General features: G+C 43.7%; 1 protein-coding gene across 2 annotated transcripts in view; it reads right to left on the bottom strand.

The window, feature by feature from the left end:
* Positions 1-25,188, bottom strand: part of LOC137657735 (coiled-coil domain-containing protein 25-like) — a 111,819-nt gene that overhangs the window by 4,177 nt on the left and 82,454 nt on the right. For both annotated transcript variants that reach the window (XM_068392203.1, XM_068392195.1), the window contains exons 2-6: positions 16,734-16,781; positions 16,478-16,569; positions 14,262-14,336; positions 12,514-12,618; positions 1,311-1,513 (exon numbers count right to left, since the gene is read on the bottom strand). In XM_068392203.1, the coding sequence (XP_068248304.1) occupies positions 1,311-1,513; positions 12,514-12,618; positions 14,262-14,336; positions 16,478-16,569; positions 16,734-16,755 (497 nt within the window). In that variant the 5' untranslated portion in view covers positions 16,756-16,781. The remainder of the gene's footprint in view (positions 1-1,310; positions 1,514-12,513; positions 12,619-14,261; positions 14,337-16,477; positions 16,570-16,733; positions 16,782-25,188) is intronic.

The following is a 25,188-nucleotide window of genomic DNA, read 5'->3' as shown; positions in this document are numbered from 1 at the left end:
TGATGTTTCCCTAGAGCTTGCAGATCCTCTAGACCAAGATTGGGAAGCCTGCAAAGTGAAGGGTGATGCTGACTGGGATGAAGTAAAAGGATTGTCAGATGGGAAAGACCCCTCCCTCGTGGAGAACTGATTTTTACATGATACTTGATACGTTACCCTAACAAACCTTTCTTAATAATGAGGAACACTTCAGAACCTGTTTCTGAGTAGCTGTGATGGAACTATACTCTAAAGAAAACACATGTCTATCTCTTCAAGACTCAGTCACTACAAATTTGTGCCAATTCCGTTGATAAATCAGACATTACAGTCCAAACACAAAAGATTTTTTAACAAAAGTTCTCCTCAAATTGCTCAACCCACTTCTCCAAGGTCTGAAAAACAACTGGAACATGGAGTGAACCAAAAGTTGATTTTGAATTTCCCTACTAGGCTATCGATCAAAAGCCTGAATTATAAAGCTGACCAAAAAACTGTACCTTCAGAGACCAGTCTCCTAGAGAGACCTACTAGTAATATAGCATTCTAGCTTATTTTCATACCCCTTCTGAGAAGATCATTTGCTTAATACATAAATGCACTCCTCGGTCTGACAGGGGGGAGAAAAATGAAATGATACAGCAACAAATGGGACCTTTCATTGGCTTTCTCCAGAAACTACACTATTCCACACTCTCTCTCTAATCATCTCTGATATCACAAGATGAAACAATGTTTTGAGTTAGGCTATTCTATCTACCACTGCAGGGTATGGCATCCTAGCCTAGTCTTTTCTCATTCCATGTGGATAACTTTCTAAAGGTTGTTAAACAATGAAAGTAAAGGGTTTACCCCTCATCCTCATAATAGAGAACTTGGCCTTACAACAAAATAACTGTAACTGCCACCTTACCAGGCGACCCAAAAGATGTAGATCCAAGTGGAAGATGATGCCGTTCCGGATAGGAAAACAGCCCAAACCCATATACAGTACAGTATTTCCTATTCCAACAGTTTTTATAGTATTAACAGTGGATAGGCATTTGGCATGAGTCTCCATCAGATCACTGGTAAATTTAATTTTTTGGAGTTTGCCACTTTTTGCTGAGGCTGTGGTTTTTGGCATAAATTTCATTCACTATACCTGTTTCTAACAATTTAATTCTTTACTACCCCTGCTTATTTTATTGCTGACAGGGAGGGGAACTTTTATTTTCAGGTGAAATACAGTATAGCTAATTAAAACAATAGTCTACAGCACTTTCTCATAGAGTTGGCAGTAGTTGTAAGGGGACTAACCTCATGTAAATGCATGAACAAATATTACTTACTTGAGTTCTGCTTCCTTTTTTCTCCTTTCCAATTCCTCTTTTTCTCTCTGTTGCCTATCTTTAGCTTCTTTTTTGTTCAGGTTTCTTTCTCTTTTATCACGATCTTCTCTTTCCAATCTGAAGTCTGGATGGGATTCAGTTTTGGTCTTATTTAACCGATTCACTATTTCATTTATTCTCTTTTCTAAACGAATTTTACGAACCTACAACAAAAGAATTAGGATTTATAACAAATTTAAAAATAATGAATCTCAATATATTGTGCTGATCATTAAAATGCATATAGAATATATAATAAAGTAAATATTAAATGTTGAAAGGTAATTAAAATAAAAGCAATAAAAATTAAGACAAACTTTCATAATATGTATACTATTACTGTACCTCAAACAATAAAAATAAAACCCATCATAAACCTCGTATGGAGATTGTGTAAATACATTTCTAGGCAGTTTTCATCCAGATAAATGCATGGTGGATATGTATCCACCAATTTCCAGTAAATTAAAAACTATTCATGTATGAAACAATAGAGAGGTACAAAGCAAGTATTTAACGTCAAGATTGGTTAAATCAAGAAGGGGTAAGGAAAACCCAAGAAACATGTATTAACTGGATAGTGAAGATTCTCTTTTAAAGAAATGTTATGAGTAGACATCAGTTCAATGGAAGGTGTAATAAAATTAGTTTTTCGCTGCCCTTAACCCTTTTGGTATAAGAATTCATTCAGTTATCAGGAACTCTGAGGATGTGCTGAAAAATTGATAGAAAATTTGTACAGTACCCATTTGTTAATAGTATTCTTTTATAACCACATATTATTAAAAGAAGATTTACCAGCTCAATGAATCAAACTTGACTCGCAAAGCTGGATCGAATAAATTGGGGAAGGAAAATGTAATATAAATTAAATACAATAGATAAAAAAATGAAATATACAGAAAATATAGTGGTAAAAAACTAATTTAAGAGATACAATGTGATACATAGATATTAAAATTTATCCATCAAACCTATGCTTCTTAAAATTGTTAAACTTTAGAATCAGATAAAATGACAGACAAAGTTTTCTGACCAAAATATGTTTTTGTCTTCTAAAAACTTTGTTATCCCCAAAAATATGTTGTACAGTTAAATTAGAGTTACGTTCACTGCACCTGGGAACTGTTTCAAGTGGTGTGCACATAAAAAATACAAAGATCAATTTTATATGACCAACATGCAATACTGTATTGCTAAAATTAATTATGTCCTTTTATCATTCTGTTCTGATGATTTGATTCCCTTGGTTTTATTTATTTGTATTTATCATTTTGAGATTTATTATTCAACATAGTTTGCCATTTGTTACAATAAAATGTTTTATGATGGTTACATAATCCTTATCTTCAATTGTTTTAATACAGTAATGCCAATTGCTCATAAAGTCAGATACTTCAGAAGTAAATACTGATGCTTCAATGGATAATGAAAGCAGACTTGTTATGTCTGCGGAAACTGCAGCACAGCCTGCAACCGTTGAATATTTAGAGCCATAAGTATATGTGTAGCATAATAAGGTCCTTTCCTTTGAATATGTTCCAAGGGAGAATATAGTTATATTTCTTCAATAAATAAAAAAAGATGAGAGCATGTTCTCTTTTCTTTATTATCCATGGTGGAGGAAAGAGAGATGCTTTAATTATTTCTTTATGATCCAAGGTGGAGGAGAGATATGCTTTGATAATGTTTATTCTGATGTTTATAGACTGTAATAGGCTATTTTCTTCTATTGAGAATGGTGGTTCATGATTGTTTAAAATAAATTACTTTGGTTGAGGGGTTACAATGTTGGAGAATTGATGGACAGGATCTTCAATACATTGTTACAAAATCTTGATGAAAGGACAAAGGTGGCTTCTTGCTTTCACATAAAACTTAGAGAGACATTTGGAGAAAATCTAAAGGCTCCACTACAAGGTTTCGCACCTCAAATGTGTACTGGATTCAGAGACTTCAAAGTAGCTTCAGATTCTGATCAAAATATTTGACTACCATAATTCATTCTCAATAAGAATAGTGCTTTATACATCATTAGTAAAGTTGATCTCTTTGGATCCCATATTGCATGAGACAGTCCTCATTAGGTTGAGAGCATCATCATATTTAGATTAAATTTTGATGTAAGATATATGTGCTTTCCAACTGAGGTGGGTACTGAATATCAGTCCCCAAAATTTTGCTTTATCTTGGAATTGGATTTGAGTATCGCCCAATGTGAGATTTATATCTTGGTTTTGCTTCTATTTGGTATTCCTTGTAAAGCATTATTGCTTGTCTATCTTTATGCATTAAGTCTGAAACCAATAGATGATGCCCATACTTAATATTTTTCAAGTGAGGTTATGTAGAATTCTTCACAAGTGATGAAAATCAAAAATTTTAAGTAATTTTTATTTTTCCTAACATACTTACCGAGAACTACTTTCTTTAGGAGTTACTGGTAATCTCCTCTCTATCAACCAGAGTTTTGCGTATGTTACCCCCCACCCCGCTTTCTAAGGAGACCAACCCCCGGCATTAAGGAATGTGCCCCGGGGGTAGGATCAAGGTAGGTCGCTGTCTGGCTGGGTCAGACTCATCATTAAGTTCTATTGAATTAGCACAATGCTAGCAAGGGAAGAGAGGCACTCGGGGAAGGAAGGGAGGGCCATTACCCGAAAGTAGTTCTCGGTAAGTATGTTAGGAAAAATAAAAATTACTTAAAATTTTTGATTTGTTCCAACACGAATACTTACCTCGAACTACTTTCTTTAGGAGACTTACACTTTAGGAGGCGGGAGTGCTATTCTGACCCCCTGACCCGGGACGTGGAGGCCAAGAGGCCTATGGATAACGGGACCTACTAGAAAGCGGAAGCGAGGGTAACTACACAAAAATTCACGTTAGTGTCTAAGTACTCACCCTTTGAAAAACTTCTTTTGACGTTCCTTCCAGGAGCGTAGTCGTGAAGAATGTGTTATCTTATGGGAACAGTCGGTATTCCCCGAAGAGGCAAGTAAGCAACTGGGTAGGAAGTAGGAAACCGCACTTATGCCTACCGGTCGCTAGTCTTGATCGCGCCTGGGGTTTTTACCGTTACACCGCTTGGAGGGCGGAGAAGACTGTTCCAATGGAGAACCCGTCCAAGGATTTTCTTGAGTAGTCCTTGAGGTAATGGGCAGTAAAGGTTGACTGGTTCGACCAAGTACCTGCTCGCAGGATCTGCCCCACTGCCATGTTTTTCTCAAAGGCTAAGGAGGTGCTCAGGCCCCTGATGTCATGAGGCCGGGGAGTGCCTGGCACTGCTATGCCATCTTCCTTGTAGGTTCTGGTGATAACTTGTCTCAACCAGAAGGAAATGGTGTTTTTGGAAACTTGTTTCTTATTAATACCTGTGGAAACGAAGAGGCTCTTGATGCCAGGTCGGAGATGCGCTGTTCTTTCCAGGTATTTCCTAATTGTTCGCACCGGGCATAATTTCAAGTCTTCTGCATTGCCTGTCTTAGGGATGGCAGGAATTGAGAAACCCTCAAACTTCGGGTCCCAGACTGCTGGGTTCTGAGTCTTGGCCACAAAAGAAGGCATGAACTTGAAGGATACCTCTTTCCACCCCTTTGAATGAGAAACGTCGTATGATAGACCATGGATCTCTCCCACTCTCTTAGCGGACGCCAAGGCCAGCAAGAAGACGGCCTTGAGGGTGAGATCTCTTTCTACGATATCCTTCAAGGGTTCAAAGGGGGGACGACACAGCATCTTCAGGACTTTGGCTAAGTCCCACTGGGGCATCCTACTCGCCTGTGGGGGGCAAGACTGCTCGAAACTCTTGATAAGCATCGCTATGTGTCTCGAGGCCCCCAGGTCGATGCCCTTCAGGAGAAGACTTGGCCTAAGGCGGCTCGAATTCCTTTTATGGCTGGAATTGACATTCCTACCTTGTCCCTAAGAAACACCAGAAAATCTGCTATGTCTGGGACAGAGGCCTTAAGAGGTCTAATGTGCCTCTCAGAGCACCACTTCGTGAAGGAGGCCCATTTTGCCTGGTATACCGCGGCTGGCGACTTTCTCAGGTATAGAGACATTCTCTTAGCCGTGGAGGAAGAATATCCTTCCTTCTTCAGGAGCCGTTCGATAGTCTCCAGGCGTGAAGACGAAGGGAGAGTGGGTTGTCGTGGAGCCTGAGAAAGTGAGGCTGGTGCAGAAGGTCTGACCTGGCGGGCAGAGGCCACGGCGGTTGACTCGCTAGGTCTTTTAGGTCCGCGAACCACTCTCTCTCCGGCCACCAGGGCGCTACCAAAGTCATCTTTAGGTTTCGGGCGGTCCTTACTCTGTTGAGCACTTGTCTTATCAACGTGAAAGGGGGAAAAGCGTACCCATCCAAATTGTCCCACTTGTGCTGAAAGGCGTCTTCTAAGGCTGCTTTCGGGTCAGGTACAGGGGAGCAATAGACTGGGAGTTGGGCGTTGAGTTTTGTTGCAAAGAGGTCCATCACCGGGGAACCCCAGCGCTGAATGATGAGCTTGGCTACTTCCGGGAGAAGGGACCATTCTGTCCCTACTATCTGGCCCATTCTGCTGAGGCCGTCGGCCAGAACGTTTTTCTTCCCGGGAATGAACCTTGCTAACATCACCACTTGAATTTCTTCTGCCCAATCTAGAATCTCTATGGTGAGATCGCACAACTCTCTCAATTTCAAGCCTCCCTGTTTCTTTATGTATGCTACTACCGTGGCGTTGTCGCACATCAACGCCACGGTGTTTCCCTTTAGCAGACTTGCGAAGTGTAGGCACGCCTTCTGGACTGCTTTCAACTCCAGGACATTGATGTGGAGTTGCTTCTCCCCTTCCAACCAGGTACCTCGTGCCGTTTCGTCGAGGAGATGGGCTCCCCATCCCTGGTTGGAGGCGTCTGTGAACAGAAGTAACTCCGGAGGGCCGGTCCCGAAGGGCATCCCCTTGAGGGAGTTCGACTGGCAATGCCACCATTCCAGGGAGGGTCTCGTGTTTGGAAGGACTGGAATTAGCACCTGTTGTGAGTCCGTCTGGCACCAGAGGTTCTTGAGATTCCATTGGATGGATCTGAGCCTTACCCTCCCCTGGGGAACTAGTTTCTCCAATGAGACCAGGTGGCCTATCAGCCTCTGCCAGTCTTTCGCTCTCCTGGGGTGTTCTGACAGGACAGCTGAATGATGTGCCTGAGGTTTCTTATCCTGTCCTCCGAAGGGAAAACTTTTCCCCGAATGGTGTCTAATGTCATCCCCAAGTAGTTCATTCTGGTGGACGGGGATAGATTTGATTTCTTCGGGTTGATTACGATCCCCAGATCTCTGCAAAACTGGAGGAGACTTCTCCCTTGTTCCTCCAAGAGGACCTTTGAGGCGGAAAGGAGCAACCAGTCGTCCAGGTATCTGATAAGGCGGATGCCTCGTTCATGAGCCCACACTGAGACAGTCGTGAAGACTCTCGTGAACACCTGGGGCGCTGTTGACAGACCGAAGCAAAGGGTCCTGAATTGCAGGATCTGGGAACCCCATTTCACCCGGAGGAACTTCCGACTCGAGGGGTGGACCGGAATTTGGAAGTATGCGTCCTTGAGGTCGACGGTCATCATGAAATCTTTCTCCCTCAAGGACAGCAGGACTGACTTCGGAGTGTCCATTTTGAAGTCCGTCTTCTTGACGAACTTGTTGAGAGCTGACAGATCTATAACCGGTCTCCACCCCCCGGTCGCTTTCTCCACCAGGAACAGGCGACTGTAGAAACCTGGCCCTGGGAGAAGAACTTCTTCCATGGCGCCCTTCTCTAACATGGAGGATACCTCCTCTTGAAGGGCGGTCCTCTTTAACGGGTCTTTGGGAGCTAGCCATTCTGTCCGGTTGGCCGGAATAAGAGGGGGTGGTTCCGTTAGGAACCGAAGTCTGTAGCCCTCCTTTAGTACGGACACTGTCCAAGGCTCTGCCCCTTGAGCCTTCCATGCTTGCCAATGTTGTCTGAGGCATCCCCCAACCCGAGGCTTGGGCGGGGATAGGGGGCCTCCCACTCTATCTTCTTCTAGAGGGGCGGCCTGATCTGCCTGTCCTAGAGGCGGAGTAACCCGACCTGAAGGAGCTTGAGGGCGCTGGAGCTCCCCTGCGGGGGGGGGGGCTGAGGCGTTATGGACCAGGAGGAAGAGGGGGCCTTTCTCCTCGTGTGCTGGAAGAGGCTTGGGGCGTCGCGGCTCTATCCGAGACGGACCTCTTGTAGGGCGGTCTCCTAGAAGTCGTCGGTCTGGGGACGTTAGCCTCCTTCTTTTTCGAGACCTTCTCCATTATGGCTTCTAGTTCCTTCAGAGGAAACAAAGACTCTCCCCACAGGGGTAGGCTGCGAATGGCTCGCGCCTCCCTGTCTGGTATCTTCCGAGACACCTTCGTTAGAACAGTGTCTCGCTTACGGAGAACCCAGTTAGCTGTTAGAGCGAGAGACTGATAAGTCAGAAACTTCAGGGTTTTACCCCCGGAGGTAATGAGGTCCCTCAGTAGGTCTTGCTGGTCAGGGTCCTCGGGGTCGAAGGAGGCTTGTACACCCACCAAAGTGGAAGCCCACCAGTCCAGCCAAGAGGAGACGTTTACTAAGTCCCGCGACATTTCCTCCATCATGGAGGCTTCTGCTGGCGAGAAACAGACTGGGGCCGAAGAGGCTCTATCGTCTGAGACGCCTTGACTAAGGATGTTTACGGCGGACTCCACTTTACAGGGACCTGGGCGACGTCCCGCTGGTACATAGACTTTGCCTTGGGTTCTGAGGCCCTGGAGCAATTTCGAGGCACTCTGGGTTTTGGGGACCTCGGCATTGCTGGCCACTACCTTGTCGACATACTCTTGCCCTAGAACTAGATCTCGGGCTAGAGGGAGTGCTAGGGACGTCTTAGGTTGGGAGGGAGTCTGCATGATCCTCAGAAGGCTTGACCTCCAAGAATCTCCATCCGTAGCCGCAGGTTCTGCTATTTTGTGGTGCCTTCTGATAAGGCTAACCACTCTCCTATAGGCGGAGTCCTCCGTCGGGGAACCCTCCCCTCCGTCAGCCGAGGTCTCGGCTTGGGGCGGGGGAGCTGGGTTACCGGGCACGCCAACTGGACGCCTAGCTCTTGGGGCCAGGGGCGCCGTCCTGCCGAGGTACTGGACCTTATCTGCGGGTATGTCCGCACCAGGGGCTCGGGATAATGCAGGCACCGCTGGTTCAGCGGGAACTCTCGTACGCCTTAAGGCTCTGGGTGCCGAGGACGCGGTTCCCGTGGGCTGACCCGTCAGCGGGAACCGTTCCTTCCGACCCGAAGGCCGCACCAGCTGGGCTGGTTCGGCCAGGCTGCCTGACAAGAAGCGCGTTTCCCCCCGCTGGGCGGGGTGAACCGGAGGCTTCGAGGACTTATGCCTTCTAGAGAGGTCTTTCCTGCGAGCTAGGTCGCGAGGGTCAAGGCTGTGCTTAGAGGACGGCAGCCTTGGAGATCGCTCACTGGACCGGCGGTCTGGGGAACAAAGCACCTTTGAGTCCCGAGATACGTAGATCCAGGCGCCACCGGGAGATCTACTTCTCCTATACTTACGGCCTGGGGAGCGGGAGCCCTTTCTGCTATACCGAGAACGCGACCTCGAACGGGAACGTTCGCTCCTGGACCGCTCCCTCCGACGGCGGTGTTTCACCCTGACCTCTTCCTCTGACGAGGAATAGACGTCCAATGAACCCGACGACACTGTGTTCACCGCGTGTCGGCTGGTAGCGGGGACTGCGGGGGACTTCTTCGGGCATTGAACGCCAGAGGTCAAGGGCTGGAGGAAGTCATCGGGGACTTCCGTGGGGAGGGTCGGGAACGACTCAAAACGTTCCATGCCAGGGAGCCAGGGATCCAGGGTCACATCCATCCTTAGGGGTGACCTACCCGGCGTCTTCGGGAGCCTCCAACCGAAGGCATCGTTACCCGAAGGTCGAACTTTCCTCTGGTTGTCTCCCCATAACGACGATCCAGAAGCACAGGCCCACGAGGGCGGCGGTGATACTAAGACCGCGTTACTACCCCACAAGGGGTCATCGGAGGAAGCGTGCCCCCCGAGCACAAGGGCCGACTCTCCGGACGCACTACTGGGTCCCTCACTAGCCCTAGAGGGGCCCGCAATTGGCACTGCACTTACACTGGGCTCCTGGGAAAGGACGCCTTGATCATCCACAACACTAGACTTACCTCGTCCCCTACTCTATGTAGGGGACGGTGAAACCGAGGCCCCGTCGGACCACTCACTGGGCGATGGTATCGGCGAGGAAACAATAGTTTTCCTGGGGGAACGTTTCGCTGATTTCCTCTTTTTGGTACCGTAACGTACCCACTGGATATCGCTCCAGTCTACACACTCGGGGCACGTATCTGCTGACGAGCAAACCTTTCCCCTACAGGAGGAACAAAGGGAGTGAGGATCCACTTCCGGCTTGGAGAGGAACGCTCCACACGATTTCCCGGCTCTAGGCCCAGGACAACGGCGGATTTGCTCCATAATGCACAAAACGCACGACACAAGCACTAAGGGAATCAATGAAAACACTGGGTAAGCACACGGGTGGAAGGTGAACGCACAGGAACACTCAGGAAAAGTACACTGGAAAACGCAAGTTGCCACGCTGGGAACACGTGGGGCACTAGAACGCACACAAAGGATTGACAGAGAGAGCGAGGCGTGTACACCGCGCGACCAGAGAACTTAATGATGAGTCTGACCCAGCCAGACAGCGACCTACCTTGATCCTACCCCCGGGGCACATTCCTTAATGCCGGGGTAGGTCTCCTTAGAAAGCGGGGTGGGGGGTAACATACGCAAAACTCTGGTCGATAGAGAGGAGATTACCAGTAACTCCTAAAGAAAGTAGTTCGAGGTAAGTATTCGTGTTGGAACAAATTGTTCAAAAAGGGGTGTTGCTAAATCGTCCACGTAAGACTTCTTTGCACTCCTGCTTGCACCGCTGGCTGGAGGATCCTTTGAAAGGCTAAGAGCATTAGGTCTGGGAACGTGAAAGGAAGGGTTAATTTTCCTACCTGGTATGTCCGGCACCAGTCTGATCACTGGGACCTTTCCCAAGTGTTGATTGTTTGCCGATTCCCTCTTCAGGGGAAAAGGAATCGACTGTTACCATGATGTCGGGACCTAAAAAGCATACCTGGCTGTGGATTCTTTCTGAGGGAGTGAAGGGCGTTAGCGATGCACATAGAGGCGGGGATCATCACCATGATGCTCACACTGGGCGAGTGAATGACAATCCCTGCCAGTGTGCAGGTGGACCGGTTGAACTAGGGGACCGATGTGAGGGCGAACGATGAGGGACTGACGAGCAGCGAGATGGGGAGAGCCGTGTTAGCGAACGCTTAGCTGGCGAGTGGTTACGAGTTGAAGATTTGCGAATTCTAGGAGAGAATCGCTGGCCTGACGAGTGGCACTCAAGCCCCTGAAAGTAGCAAGAGCGTTATTGGCCGTCTCACAAGGGGTGAAAGTGTCTCAGTGATGAGTGACGATCACGAACGGCCAGGCGACAGTCACCACGAGGTTGATCGTCCGAAGAGTGAAGAGTCGCTGGCAATTCACGAGCAACTGGCAAGTGACGAACAGCTGACGTGATGAGAGCCTGAAGGCCGACAGTCCTTGACAGGACTGAAGAGAAGTCTCCTTACCGCAGGGGGGGAGAACGTCTAGGGTGGCGAGGAGTTAAAAACTCCGAAGCCTGACAAACCCGAGGGGGAACATCTGAGAGGTTCCTCTGAAGAGAGAACCTGTTCTGACAGTCAAAGGCGACACACCTTGGTCTCTAGACGTTCTCAGGAACAGAGATTCTCCGGGGGTTCTCACTCGCAAACGAGAAAGTTGACCGCCCGTAGGAGAGACTCGCTTCGGAGTTTGCTCCACCTCCGACAAAAAAGTTGGCTCGTAAGGGAGGGAGCGCCGTCTTTGGCATTAGCAGGATCTGCAGGAGACGGCAAAGCAGATAGAGCGGAAGCAACTCCGTCGTCAGGGACTGCACTCAACAGCGAAGGATCCATCTCCGAGGAAGCAGGGGTTCGCTTCCTTTCGGCACTTAGTTGCAGGAGCTCAAGTAAAGCCTCCTTCTACATGGGACCAGCCAAACCCAGCAATGGCCATACCTGAAACAAGTCAGAGAAAGAGCAGGTACTCCCTGGAGGGAGGGGCAGAACTGTTTCTCCAGGGGAAACGGTACTGTCCCTTAATCCCCGAGATTAACCTAGAGTTAACTGGTCTGCAGCACAACTTGGCCATTCCCTAGGGGAGACCGATCAAGCAGGAACTTCGGGAAGAGATCGGGGGCTCAAATAAGAAGATCGAGATTTCTTCGACTTCGAGGAAGACCCCGAAGGCGAAAAATCTCTCATGGATTTTTTTTTTGTGCCTACGCCCAAACCTCTCCCAATGGGAGGCAGACCACTCCCGGCACTCAGGACAAGAGTTGTCCCGATCACAACGCTGGCCTCTACAGGACAGACACAAGTGGTGCGGGTCCATCTCTACAGAGGACATAAAGGTATCACAAGAGCGGCCCTCGGGTTCAGAACAAGTACGCATGAGGCCAGTAAGCAAGAGCACACAAAAAAGAATTATTTAAAGAATTTATTCAAATATATTTTCAAGTCAAGGCAATGGAGGGAGAGAGAGAAAAGCAAAAGTGAGTGCTCAGGCTAGGTGTGAGAGTGAAGGGGGTAGCCGGCTAACACCCGCCCCTCCCACTAACTAGCGGTTGGGGTGGTCATCCTTTGCTTAGTCATCCATATAAATAGCAAAGGTTTGTATAGTGTGACAGAACAATATCAATTTGGGGTGAGATACAGAAATATTGTACTATATAAATCTATAAATATTTCCAGCCAGTGTGCATGTGTAAAAACTTGTATGGATTTCATAAGTGTAAAACTTAATCTCTCTCTAAATGTCTATGACACATAAGCGGGTTACTTTTATGCCAGAAAAATATATGTAATAAGAGTAATTCATCTTTATTTGCTACTGAGACGGCAAGCTCTCAGCAGTAAAGGTCACAAACCGTCTCCTTATATGGTAAAATCTGCTCCAATCTACATTATACAGTAAATAGAAAAACTTGGCAGAAGCTTATACATCTAAATTATCATATAATCTTAGAAATTATTTTCAATCACTTACCTCTTTATCATTATGAAATCCTACTTGTCCCACATCCATTCCAGCAGTTTTTCTTAAATTTGACCAAAGGGTGTAAACAACATCAACATTATTCATCTTATTTCCCTGCAAATATAAACAATATATTTTACCATCAATATAGACCTGATTAATTTAGTGTTAAAACTTTGTGATAGAGAAAAAATCACAATACCAACAGCACCCAGTGAGTGTGTTCATTAAGAATACACGAAACATTGTGGTGATGAAACGTGAATATACAGTAATTCCATCTCATCTAATAAATCGAAGCTTCATATAATTTTCCTACTTAGATAAACTAAATTAAAGAATGTGAATATTTCGTCAAGAGATTTGTGCCCTGTACTTGTTAAGTGAAAAGGAAATCATATAATTTACATGAAACAAATGGAAACTAGATCATGAGGAGTGGCCATCAAGTTACTTTGCGTTAAACAGGCGATCCCAATCCATAAGACAAGATAATAACACTAATATGTTCCTTTTTAATATACTTTTTACTGACTCCCTAAATGAGACTAATTTTAATATACTACAGTCAGTAATTTTTTTCCACAATTATTTGTTACAGTTGTTTGCAAGAATATTTTTGGTTTTCTTAAAGTATAACTGTTTCAATAGTTTGGCCGAAAAAGTGGAAAAGCATTATTGAAAGTCTAGTTTGCCAAAATATACGCTGTAGAAAAAAATTGAATAACAGGACCCACACCTTAGAAACATTACCCTCTTTTTTTCTTCATTAGCTACTGACCTCTATCATGCACTCTCTTAAACCAACAAATTAACATACTATACTGTACTGGGCCCTTTTTTTTTATCCATAGAATAGGAGCATTGCAAACATCTTTTGTCTTCATCACACTGCTGGTCCCTGCACACAGTACACTAGGTATGAGGGTCTTTGTTTCCCAATACAAACCTATTCATGGAGTATTTAACTCTAAAATATACTTTGAAAGCAAACCACATACCTAGCTAATCCAGATACTGTATAAGTCATACATAAAACAATGCAAAAGGAAATTAACAGCATAAAAGATCAAACTGAAAAATTATGAATGTTGACTGACGGTAAATCACGAAGTGAGGTGGAACTATTGGACCAACGAATGAGTTAAACTTCACAATATAGCACAGCAATCCTAAACTGAGGCAATCCCCAGAGTGGAGGATTAAAGGTGGACAGAAAAAAATCTAACCCTTTTACCCCCAGGCTATTTGGAAATTTCCAACCCTTAACCCCCAAGGGTTATTTTTTATTCAAGCACATTTTGCAGTATATATTTTTCAAATTGCTCTAACAGCCTTAATTTTTGTCATAGAGAGGTCAGGTTGGTCTCATTCTCTTAGAAAATGCATGAATTTTCTCAAAAAATTATCAAAAATATGAAAAAAAAAATTTTATAGCATTTTTTTGCAAGGACGTACCGGTACGTCCATGGGGGTAAAGGGATGGCTTTTGTGAAACGTACCAGTACGTCCTTTGGGGGTAAAAGGGCTAATATCTATTTCAAGGTCAAAAAGCTCAAGCTTCGTAAATAATAGCATTATGACTTTCAGATTAATTTCCTTTGAAATAAGGGAATGATTCAGTTTGAATGAGAGGAGTATGCGAGATTTCCACGAACAACATTTCTCTCTTCACTCAAAGATTTCATTTAAATGTTTATAATAATAAATGATGAAATATAAAATACTAAAAGAATAACAATGGAGTCAAACTTTACCTGAATACTATTTGCCTTGCATAACTGAGCTGCATCTTCAATTACAGACATGGGTATATCATCGATCGTCTGACCCTGAAAAATAAAACAATGATCAGACTAATGTCTTGCTGAGCATTATAATACTGCATACAATATATTCTGAATCCTTTTTTTAAACAATTTCCAAGAAATATACTGAAATGGGAGGAAGTAACTGATACTTGTATCTGATAACCTATACAGTTTTGGGAAAAAGGACTAGAAAAATCCAGCCAGACTGTTAATTTTTCCAATAATACTGGAACCACTTTCTTTAAGTAATTATGAAAAAATTAAAGTGGGGCCATCTTATCTCTATCAATTACCATATAAATGGGCACAAGTGATTCTTTTCAAGTTAATAATTTTTCAAAATTAAAACCAAACATTAAAATGTGGATTTGAATTTACAAATTTGGATTATATGGCCTAAAGCTGGGGTAACTGTGTGTACCTCTGCCTCCAGAAATGTTCTGTTCACACATCTGTCAGATGGAAATCCTCCAGAGCTGGTATATATACTTTCCTTGAATGGTTCCAAAACATTGACAGATTTGTTATCCAAGTCTTCAGATTCACTTCCTACACTGAGCACTGATGCAAATCTCACCAGCAATGCACAGTTGAGTAATATTTTAAGGGCAGAAACAGAACCACTTTCAAATCTGACTTTGTCCCAAATTTTGTCGAGGTAAAACTAGCCTTATTCGTAGCCTCACTTGAGGGATGAAACTTTCCAGGAAAGCTACCATCTCTATGATGGACATCCACCAGTGGGCTGATAAAACATTTGAGGACCTGAATTCTTTTATGGTGCTCTGGAACAACAGGACCTCTTGGAGGGAGAAACCTGGAAAGGAAGAACCTATTGTCATCCCTACATAGAGAGACATCCGAGTCGAAGTCAGAAGACACTTCTCAAGATTTACCAGCAGCTCCAAACTTCTTGTTGAGCCTTCACAGGGCCTTCTTTTGATAACACAAGACACAACCAATCGACCAGGTATAACAGGACATCGATACCTAACAAATGTAACAACCAGATGACCAGAACCATTACATCATCAAAATTGTCTCAATTGAAAAGGAATTGGTGAACTCTATGAAGGAAGTTGGAAAATGATCTATACTGTAGTTAATACATTCCACTCACACCTTAAGGACCCATGGATCTGGCAAAAGCCTGATCCAGTTGTCTATGAAGCAAAATAAGACTACCCCTTCTGATAATAGGGGGCTGAATCTCACTCATGCAATCTACCTAGATCTGAATTGCTATCCCTACCAGGTTATCTCTTGATAGAAAGGTTGCTGTCTTGCTCTCTCCCAATCGACCAATAGATTGAGCCCGGGGATCTTAGACAACTTTAGTCATTTATTGAACTTCCATGAATATAATAAATATGACTTCATTCACTAAGAATGAATTTAGAATGATCTAAAATTGCTCGTCTGAAAGGGGTGATTGCATAATGCCCCCTCACAATCCAATAACATGCCACAGAACTGTGTCCCATGCCCTTTTTGGCCAAATGTAATTATCAGCACTATCTTGCTGTTTACCAAAATTTTTAATGTAACTATTACCTATCAATTTATGTCAACATCAAGAGGCTAATAACATTAACCTCTGAAGTTCATGACCATCAAAAATAACTTGTTAGGCTGTAGCAATGTCAAAAGCTAGTGTGGCATTACCATCATCCTTCCTTATACAAGCAAGTAGCCTTGCCCTCTTTGCAATATCCCTGAACTGCAAGTTAGCTGCTTTTAGGCTTTGAAACAATTCCCACAGAGGAAAAGTTAGGACTACAGTATATACTCCTCACTAGAATCTCATTGAAAATTTTCTAGTCATGAGCAGGGTTTGAACTTGGGACCTACAGACAGTCACTGATGATTCCACTGAGCTACTAAAAGTATCTGCATAACAGCTTACCTGACTTATGTCAAAGCATACACTAGAGCTTACCATAAGCACTAGGTAACTAGTAAGAATTTTCCTTAAATTTGTAGCATGTACAGAATTTCTCAAGCATAAGAACAGCTCAAAGCTAAGATGTCTTCAATAGGTGAGAAATGTGTTAATTTCAGCCTAAATTCCAGGGAACTACATTCATAAAAAATTATTAGAATATGGAAATTACTGTACAGTATATAAACTTCTTATAATAACAAGCGTTGGCTTCACTTACCGAATTTAGTCTGAGGTACACATGGGCTGAGGAAACTTTATCAACATGAAACCAAACATCCTCGGGCCATCCCCACTTAATCAGGTCTTCATCTATAATATATGGTAAGCAGAAAAAAATAATAAATAAGAAGTATAAGATAAAAGTTATATAATTCAGTACTATATTATAAAAATTTCATTTGAATTTAGAATTGAATGCCATATAGTCCTAGATAAATATTAACTTTTATTCAACAAGATAGTTTTGTACTCACTTTCATATTTATCTAATCCCATGAACAGGGTGACAGGTGGGTCTGCAGCTGAAAATATGATTAATTTTATAATACAATACAGTACACAAATATGAAATTAGAAAAAAAAAATTCTAATACATACATACTGTATACCAAGGCATCCCCCAATTTTGGGGGGTAGCCGACATCAAACAAATGAAACAAAAAAGGGGACCTCTCCTCTCTCCGTTCCTCCCAGCCTGACAAGGGACTCAAACGAGTTCGGCTGGTACAAGTACTAATATACAAAACAAGAAAATCAAAATCCCATAGGCTATTGCCAACTCAATTGTAGGGAAATCTAAATCTAACTGACAGGGGACTAGTGATATACTGGTCGGTATACTGTAAAATATCAAATTTTAATTTCACCAGCATGCATACTGTAGGCTACATGAACAGAAGTACCCTTAAAGCCCGGATCACCTCCAAATACAAAAATATCAATAAAAAAAAATATTCTACTCAGTAACTAGATATTTTAAGGGTACAGTTATATCACCATTGCCAACACTATATGAGCATAAGAACTTAATACTTTATGTACAGTGAACCCTCGTTTATCGCGGTAGATAGGTTCCAGACCCGACCGCGATAGGTGAAAATCCGCGAAGTAGTGACACCATATTTACCTATTTATTTAACATGTATATTCAGACTTTTAAAACCTTCCCTTGTACGTAGTACTGTTAACAAACCACCCTTAATGTACAGAACACTTAATGCATGTACTACAGTACCCTAAACTAAAACAGGCACAAATAATAAAGGCGATTTTATATCATGCGTTTCCTAAACACGCCAAAAAGCACGATAAAAAATGGCAACCAATGTTTTGTTTACGTTTCTCTGATCATAATGAAGAAAACAAACGCATTTAGTGTACACATCTGTGTATAGGTTAGTTTTTGCATCGATTATATTGATTATACAGTATGTTGATTTTTGTTATTACCAATGTTGTACTTAATTTTTCTTAGGACTTCCAAATGAAATGTTTTTCTTTATGACGCCGCCTGAAACGACGGCGTCATAAGTACGCTCAGTAAACAACCACGCTCAGAACAAAGAAGGCATTTAACGCGCATGATGAAAGTGATAAATAATGATATTTACAGTAAAAGCTTTTAGAAAATATGTTATTACAAATATTATTTACCGTATCTATATAAAATCATACAGTACATACTGTACGTAGCAAAGCAGGAAAACAAAGAGAGAGAGAGAGAGAGAGAGAGAGAGAGAGAGAGAGAGAGAGAGGAGAGAGAGAGAGAGGAGAGAGGAGAGAGAGAGGAGAGAGAGAGGAGGAGAGAGAGAGAGAGAGAGAGAGGAGAGAGAGAGAGAGAGAGAGAGAGAGAGAGAGAGAGAGAGAGAGAGAGAGAGAGAGAGAGAGAGAGAGAGAGAGAGAGAGAGAGAGAGAGAGAGAGAGAGAGATTGTTTTACGTACGTAAATGTAAATTTTAAACAAAAAAATATAATAGGTTACAACATGTATACTCTTCAGACTTTTAAAACCTTCCCTTTAACTTAATGCATACAGTACTAAACTAAAACAGGCACAAATATTAAAATGTTAGAATATTAAAGTAAAAAATAAAGATTGTTACTGTACTCACCACGAAAGAAGTTCAAGAAAAACTTGAATGATGATGGCGATGAATTTGCTGCACAGTAGAAATGATGATGATGAAGCTGATGATGTCTTCTACTGTGCAGCCAATGATAGTATTTTACGTCTCTTCAGAAGGAGGTGTCTTTTCCTGGGACACCTCTTCAACTTCTTCCTGGGAAACTTCAATTTCTTCCGGAGGCGTATTAGCAGGAGGATCTGGCTCTTTTTTGCGAGGCTGGAAGAACATTGTGATCGGAAGTTGCTGCCGCTGCTTCTTTTTTCGCTCTAAGAGCATCCTGTAGGGAGTCATGTCTTCATCGATCTTGTTTCAGAATTGCATAGACCGAACCATATCCTCGTCCCACTCTTGCAACATTTCTTTCAACTCCTTCGCATGGTTGCAGGCCTTGGCAAGCCGTTCTAATGTTAAGCCTGTTTCTTCAACATTTTCTTGGGTCTCTTCCTGTGTTTCACTCTCTTCTTCACTTGCCGATTTCGTCAGGTCTTCTAGGTCTGCGTCAGTTAGCGGCTGGGAATGGCAGTCCAACAACTCGTCGACGTCTTCAGTCGTCATGTCGCCAAACCCGTCACCTCCAATTATGGCAGCCAACTGCACAGATTTGCGTGTTGGATTTCAGACGGAGTAAATCCCTCGTCGTCGTAAACAATCTGGGGCCACAACTTCTTCCAGCTCGCATTCATGGTTGCAGGTTTCATCTCTTGCAGTGCCTTCTGAATATTCTGCAGTCACGTGGCTATGGTGTACTGCCGCCAGTACGCCTTCAAGTTAAAATCTTCATCCTCATCATCTTGGGCAGCATCCACACACGCAACGAGGTCCGCCAAGGTATTCTTCGTGTAGAGGGCCTTGAACGCCCTGATAACCCCCTGGTCCATCGGTTGAATTAATGACGTGGTGTTGGGCGGCAGGAACTCAACCTGAATGCCCTCATGCGACAGATCAGTTGCGTGTCCACCAGCGTTATCCATAGGGAGAAGGATCTTGAATGGCAAGCCCTTCTCTACGAGATATTTGCTGACTTGCGGGATGAAACACTGGTGGAACCAGTTGGAGGTCAGCATCTTCGTAATCCATGCTTTTGGATTATGCATCCAGTACACAGGAAGGAGATTCTTATTTTTATTTTTCAAAGCGCGAGGATTTTTCGACTTATAAAAAAGCCCGGGCTTTAGCAAAAATCCAGCAGCATTGCCACACATCACGAGGGTAACGCGATCCTTGAATGCTTTAAAGCCAGAGGCTTTGGCTTCTTCTTTGAACAGGAAAGTTCACGACGGCATTCTCTTCCAAAACAAGCCGGTCTCATCCATATTAAAGACTTGTTCCGGCTAGTATCCACCTTCGGCGATAATATTCTTGAACGTCAGATTCACGTAAGTTTCAGCAGCGGCAGTGTCAGCGGAAGCAGCCTCGCATGAAGGGAAACGCTTTTCAGGCCGAAGCGTTTCTGAAACTTCGCGAACCATCCTTTGCTGGCGGAAAAACGTTGTTTCTGACGCTGGGAATCAGTGGATGTCCCTGGTTGAGGTTCATCTACATCATCATCTTCTTCAGCATGGTCGCCATCGTCGTCTTGAGGTTCCTTTGCTGCAAAATTCTCATACAAGCTCAAAGCCTTTGTTCGGATGGTGTTCGTATCCAAGGCTATGTTCTTCTTCCGGCAGTCGGCAATCCACACAGCTAAAGCATCTTCCATGCGTACGATCGTTTTATTACGCGTGGTAACGACTCGCTTCGCTGATCTGCTAAAGGTGATTGCAGCCGTCTTTCTAATGTTCGCCTCGTCCTTCTTGATATAGCGAACGGTGGATTCAGTGATTCCAAAATGGCGGGCTGCGGCCGCGTAACTTCTACCGTCTTTTAGCATATCTAGAAGCGTCACCTTCTCAGCAATCGTCATCATCCTTCGGTGGCGTTTAGGCTCACTACCAGCCTTAGTAGAAGCAGAACGCTTGGGAGCCATTGTACAGTAGGGTTTAACAGAAAGTTCAACAAAAAGTTCAACTTAAAATAGTCACGCACAGCACAAATTAAAGTTCACAATAACTTAACAACGTCTACACAGCGATACGGCGGGAGAGAAAGTGGCCGCGAAAACGTAGATGCTGCGGGTTGGAGATGCAGGCAAAACACCAATCACAGGCTAGATAACAAAACTTGGGTTCTGATTCGTCATCTATCAGCGCTTGAACCAATCACAACCCGTCTTATATGCTACGTAGGTTACCAATTCAAAGTACAAGATACCCTGCGTATACTGTACAGTAATAATAATAATAATAATAATAAATAATAATAAATAATGATAATAATAATAATAATAATAATGATAATAATAACAATAATAATTTCAATAACAACAACAACAATAATAATAATAATAACAATAATAATAATACAGCTTTACGTACGCTATTTTACGCTTTTGTTGTAGGATGTGTGTGTCTCTCTCTCTCTCTCTCGTACGCTTATTCGAGATGTGATTTTTGCAACAAAGAATATTATTGGATGCAGTACTACGTACGTATACATACAAAAGATTCATGGAAAAGAAGCACATCCATTACATTTGTAGTACAGTAGTAGCCATCAGCAGCCTTACACCATTCTAATATGGTATGACTGCATCTGATTTGCGTTTCATGTTCGATTTAATTTTACTACGTACTGTATACAGTACTGAATTATCGTATGATCACATTCTCTTTTCGTGTTTTATTTCTTTCTGTGCTGAATTATATGTCATATGTAATGCAATGAGCAATCAGTAAGAGCAGATATTACTAATTACAGTATTAATGGAATTACAGGTAACGAAATATCGTATTTGGGGTCTTCAGATATCGCGGTATTTTCGAAATTTCCGGAAAATCCGCGATATGTATATATATATGGGTTATGAAAAAAACCCGCGAAGTGGTGAATCCGCGATGGTCGAACCGCGAAGTAGCAAGGGTTCACTGTACTGTAAGTTCTTTGTCCGTCAGTCACTTCGAATGTACGTACATCATCACGTGGAATGCGGTCTTAATTTTTTTTATTTTAGACTTCCGTTTTTTGCAAGTAAATACACAAATATCATGTATACAATGTACACTTTAGTTTTTCCAAAAAAATCTCAAACAAATCAAGATATAAATCAATAAATAGATGAGTAGCCATGACATCACGCTGAATTTAGTGTTTTTTAATTAAATTCTCTCTAGTGATATTATTTAACACTTAATAAAAAACCTTAATTACACAAGAAATGCAAAACGTATACATTAACTTGACAGTCCTTTGAGTGACAAATTCTGGAGATTTAGTACCTCCCTTTTGTTAAATTACTTAGCAAACTTAGAGGCCAATGGACGTTGCTTTTTGATGACCCAATTAGCCCCCTGGTTGGATGCCTGATGGACCAAACCCTCAAAAGATTTTGCTCCTGATAGAGGGAGGGCTTATTTTTCTCGGAGCCCTTGGGCTTTTCCAACTACGGTTGTAGCTTAGCTAGTAATAGTAATAACAATAATAATCTACGAGGTCTTCGCTTGAGGCTAAGTACTCCATCGTTCCTGACCAAAGGTCCAACCAAGATGCACCTTGCAGGGTTGACATCACTGCAACTTCACTATTAGAGACTTCTGAAGCCGTGAAAGTAAAATGTTGAGCTCCCTGTCTTTCAGCTGACATAGACGGGGTTAGGGTAGTGACAGCTTGATCCAGAGGGCTGGGAATACTGGGTGACATAATAGAGCTTCTGCCTTGCAAAGGCTGGCGACAAGATCTTAGCAGATCAGCCTACTAACAGGGAATCCTTACAAGCCACGATCAGTATAATGACTTTATCGAATGCTTCTTTGGCAAGCTCGGACCAAGGTAGTTGAAGACGTTTTCTGGATCCCTGCAGTGAGCGACATACACTAGTTTACAGTCACCTTCCTGCCTTTGATTGGGGACCTCAATACCAAAGGCTGGTCTGGATATCTACTATGCTCACTAGTGTTAAGCAAAACGATGTGAGTTGAGTTATAAATGAGTATCTGGAGCATGTATAACTCGTACAAGGTCTCTCGAGGCAGGTTCTTCAGAGTTCAGACATTTTGAGTGCAGGGAGATGTAATGTTCGGAAGAATGTGTAACAGAAGGTAACGGCGCATGCTCCTTTATAGACTGGCGAGCATGCACGCATATCACAGTTGAAAGGGCTATGGCATCTATTGTGGTAAGGAGAGCTATTTCCTTCCAATACCTGTCCCTCATAAACCCTGTAGGTATAAAACAAACAGTAAATCCAAACTCGAGGGCAGAATGTTACCCAACTGCTCAAGTTCAGTTAGAAGATCCAAATTATACGAAGTTGTCTCAATCCCCTTAGCAGGTTAGAGTGCTAATGCTAGCCCTTCTTAGGAAAGAGTACCCTTTAGTCCAAGTGAAGACTAAAGGTGTAGCATAGTGTCGTCAACTTTAAACAAATCATCATTAGCTGGCTCCTACCAAAGGAGAGGCAGCTCATCTGTTTCACTAGAAGAAAAAACCAGGTGTCTCTGAAATTAAACTTAACCAAGAGTTAACTTGCCACTACTCTTCCCTGTCTTGCCTCCGGATGAGACTGACGGTGAAGGGTCAAAGCCAGAGTACTGGGGATCGAAAAAGCAGGTTTATTTGTGTCACATTCTAGGATGAGATGAGCCTCAGGGGGGAAGAATTTCATTTTACTTTCTTCCTTTGCCTCCTGCCACTGGGAGGGTGACCACTCACTACATTCCTCTCAAGGGGAATCTAAACTGCATTTCCAAATCATGAGCTTGAGGGCACACGCTTAGTTCTCGCAGACATAATGTCTCTTCTGAGAGAGATTTTTGTATTTTGCTCCATACTAGAAAGGTTTGCTTTAGAGGGGTTTCTTGGATTATGTGGAGCACGCACAGATGAGGTGTGTCTGCATGGCTATGAAGTAGTGAGGGGTGAATGTGGTAACTCGCCTATTCCCAACCTCTCACAGGGTGAGCGAGTGGCTTGCCTAGGGGTGTAGCTCGCAATAGTTCTAAGTGTGCAACTACTACAGACTCATGAGAGGAGGGGGTTGCCCAGTGGGGACAGGTCTGTTAGTCCACAGACACGCTTAGATGTTGGTGCGTGTTGAGACATGTTGCTCGCTAACACAAAAATCCATATGAAAAGCGTGGGCATCCCAAAGAAAAGGCCCGTAGGAAAAATGCTAACACACAGCATGTCTCTGTGGCTGGTCTCATGACCTGATAGCGAGACTGCTGTAACAGTGGAGGACTTTAAAGGAAGTAGCTCAAGAAGGCGAGACACTCTTATCTGCCCTTGAAGGAGATAAGCTGAAGGTCTCCAGTGCAGAAGAAACACTGTCCTGTCTCTTGTGATTCCTTTGAAACCAACACTATCAACAACAATTTGGAAGGGGGGCCTTGCAGTTCCAAGGAGGTCCATAAAGCTCGAAGGGTGTCATTGACCTGTAAATCAGATGACGAGGCCTCATCGTAAAGGGGAATCCTCCCGATCTACGGTAAACAGAAGGTCTTCCGGGCTCGAGATTTGCCTACAGTTAAAGTGCCACCACTCCTGTTTGGCTTTCTGAGAAAACCGACTGGGAAGGATCAAAGGGAAGGTACTGGGAGTCAGAGGAAGATCCTTCGCTGATCCCTTCTTGAAGGAACAACACATCACTGGATGTTGTGTCAAAGGAGGGGGAGACAGAGTGAACATAACGTGGTAACCCGCTCATAAGACTGAAACTGTCCAAGGATAGGCCCCGAAGAACTCCAATCTCTTCCATCTGCGTTTCAGACATCCTCCCACCAGTGGTCGGGCAGGAAGAATGCACCCCAACACCCTAGAGGAAGCGACCACATCTTCCACTTATTCCTTTGCCCTTAGGGCCCTTGCCAAGAGAGGGCTGCTTAGGAGCTTGCTCCTTGGCACTGGACTGCCTTGAAGCATCTGATGTTTTCTTGTGCACCTGCCAATGTACAGGGATATCCTCGGTGCCAAAAAGTGAGGACGAGATATCAACGCCCCCTGGAGGAGGGAGTCATGACTCTCCTTCCTCCAGCACTCCATGAGTGTGTCAATGTCTTATGAGTTGAACAAAGAAGGAACCCTCCATTGACGAGTTGTGTAGCTTGAGCGCCTCCCTCTTTGGTACTTGCATCTGGAATATTGAAATGACCGAGTCTCTTCATTTCAGTGAGGAACTTGAATGCTCTCGCTCCTAAGAGCAAGAAGGTGTTCATTGCTTTCTTTCATTCTAGATCAGCCAAATTCTCATTGGTGATTAGATACCCAACAGACACAGACCAGTAGTTAATCCAAGAAGCAGCTTGCAAGGAAGCCTTTGCAATCCGCTCCATATTTGCAGCTTCAGCAGCTGAGGTCATCTGTTATGCCGCCAACCTGTCTAAGGATATATTGTGTGCCAATGCCAAGACCCCTTGGTCCAGTGGCAGTGGCGAGGGATCCTCGTGGAGGATGTAGTACTGTATTTTCTCTAGCCCTGAGAGAGTTTGAAGGTATTGCAACCTAGTATAGGACCATTTTTCTGGCTTCCTTTACCATCCTAGAACAGGGCGACTCGATCCTGGTCTTTCCCGTTCAAGGGGCCTGGCAGAGGAAGTCAAGGTCCATGTCTGGCCCTTCAGGAGGAGAGTAAGATGGATCGCCAGCTCATTAACTTTCCTTATGCAGGCAAAGACCTGCATACAGGAATGGTCTGATTCCTTACCTTCGGACTCTTCAAACTCCAAGTTCACACCCATAGGAGCCAGGGTTGGGTCGGGTTGGCTTGGGTC

Source organism: Palaemon carinicauda, chromosome 1 (genome assembly GCF_036898095.1).
Source record: "Palaemon carinicauda isolate YSFRI2023 chromosome 1, ASM3689809v2, whole genome shotgun sequence".
Lineage (NCBI taxonomy): Eukaryota > Metazoa > Arthropoda > Malacostraca > Decapoda > Palaemonidae > Palaemon > Palaemon carinicauda.
The sequence above is the reverse complement of the archived record's forward strand: the minus strand, read 5'-3'. Positions and strand labels throughout refer to the sequence as shown.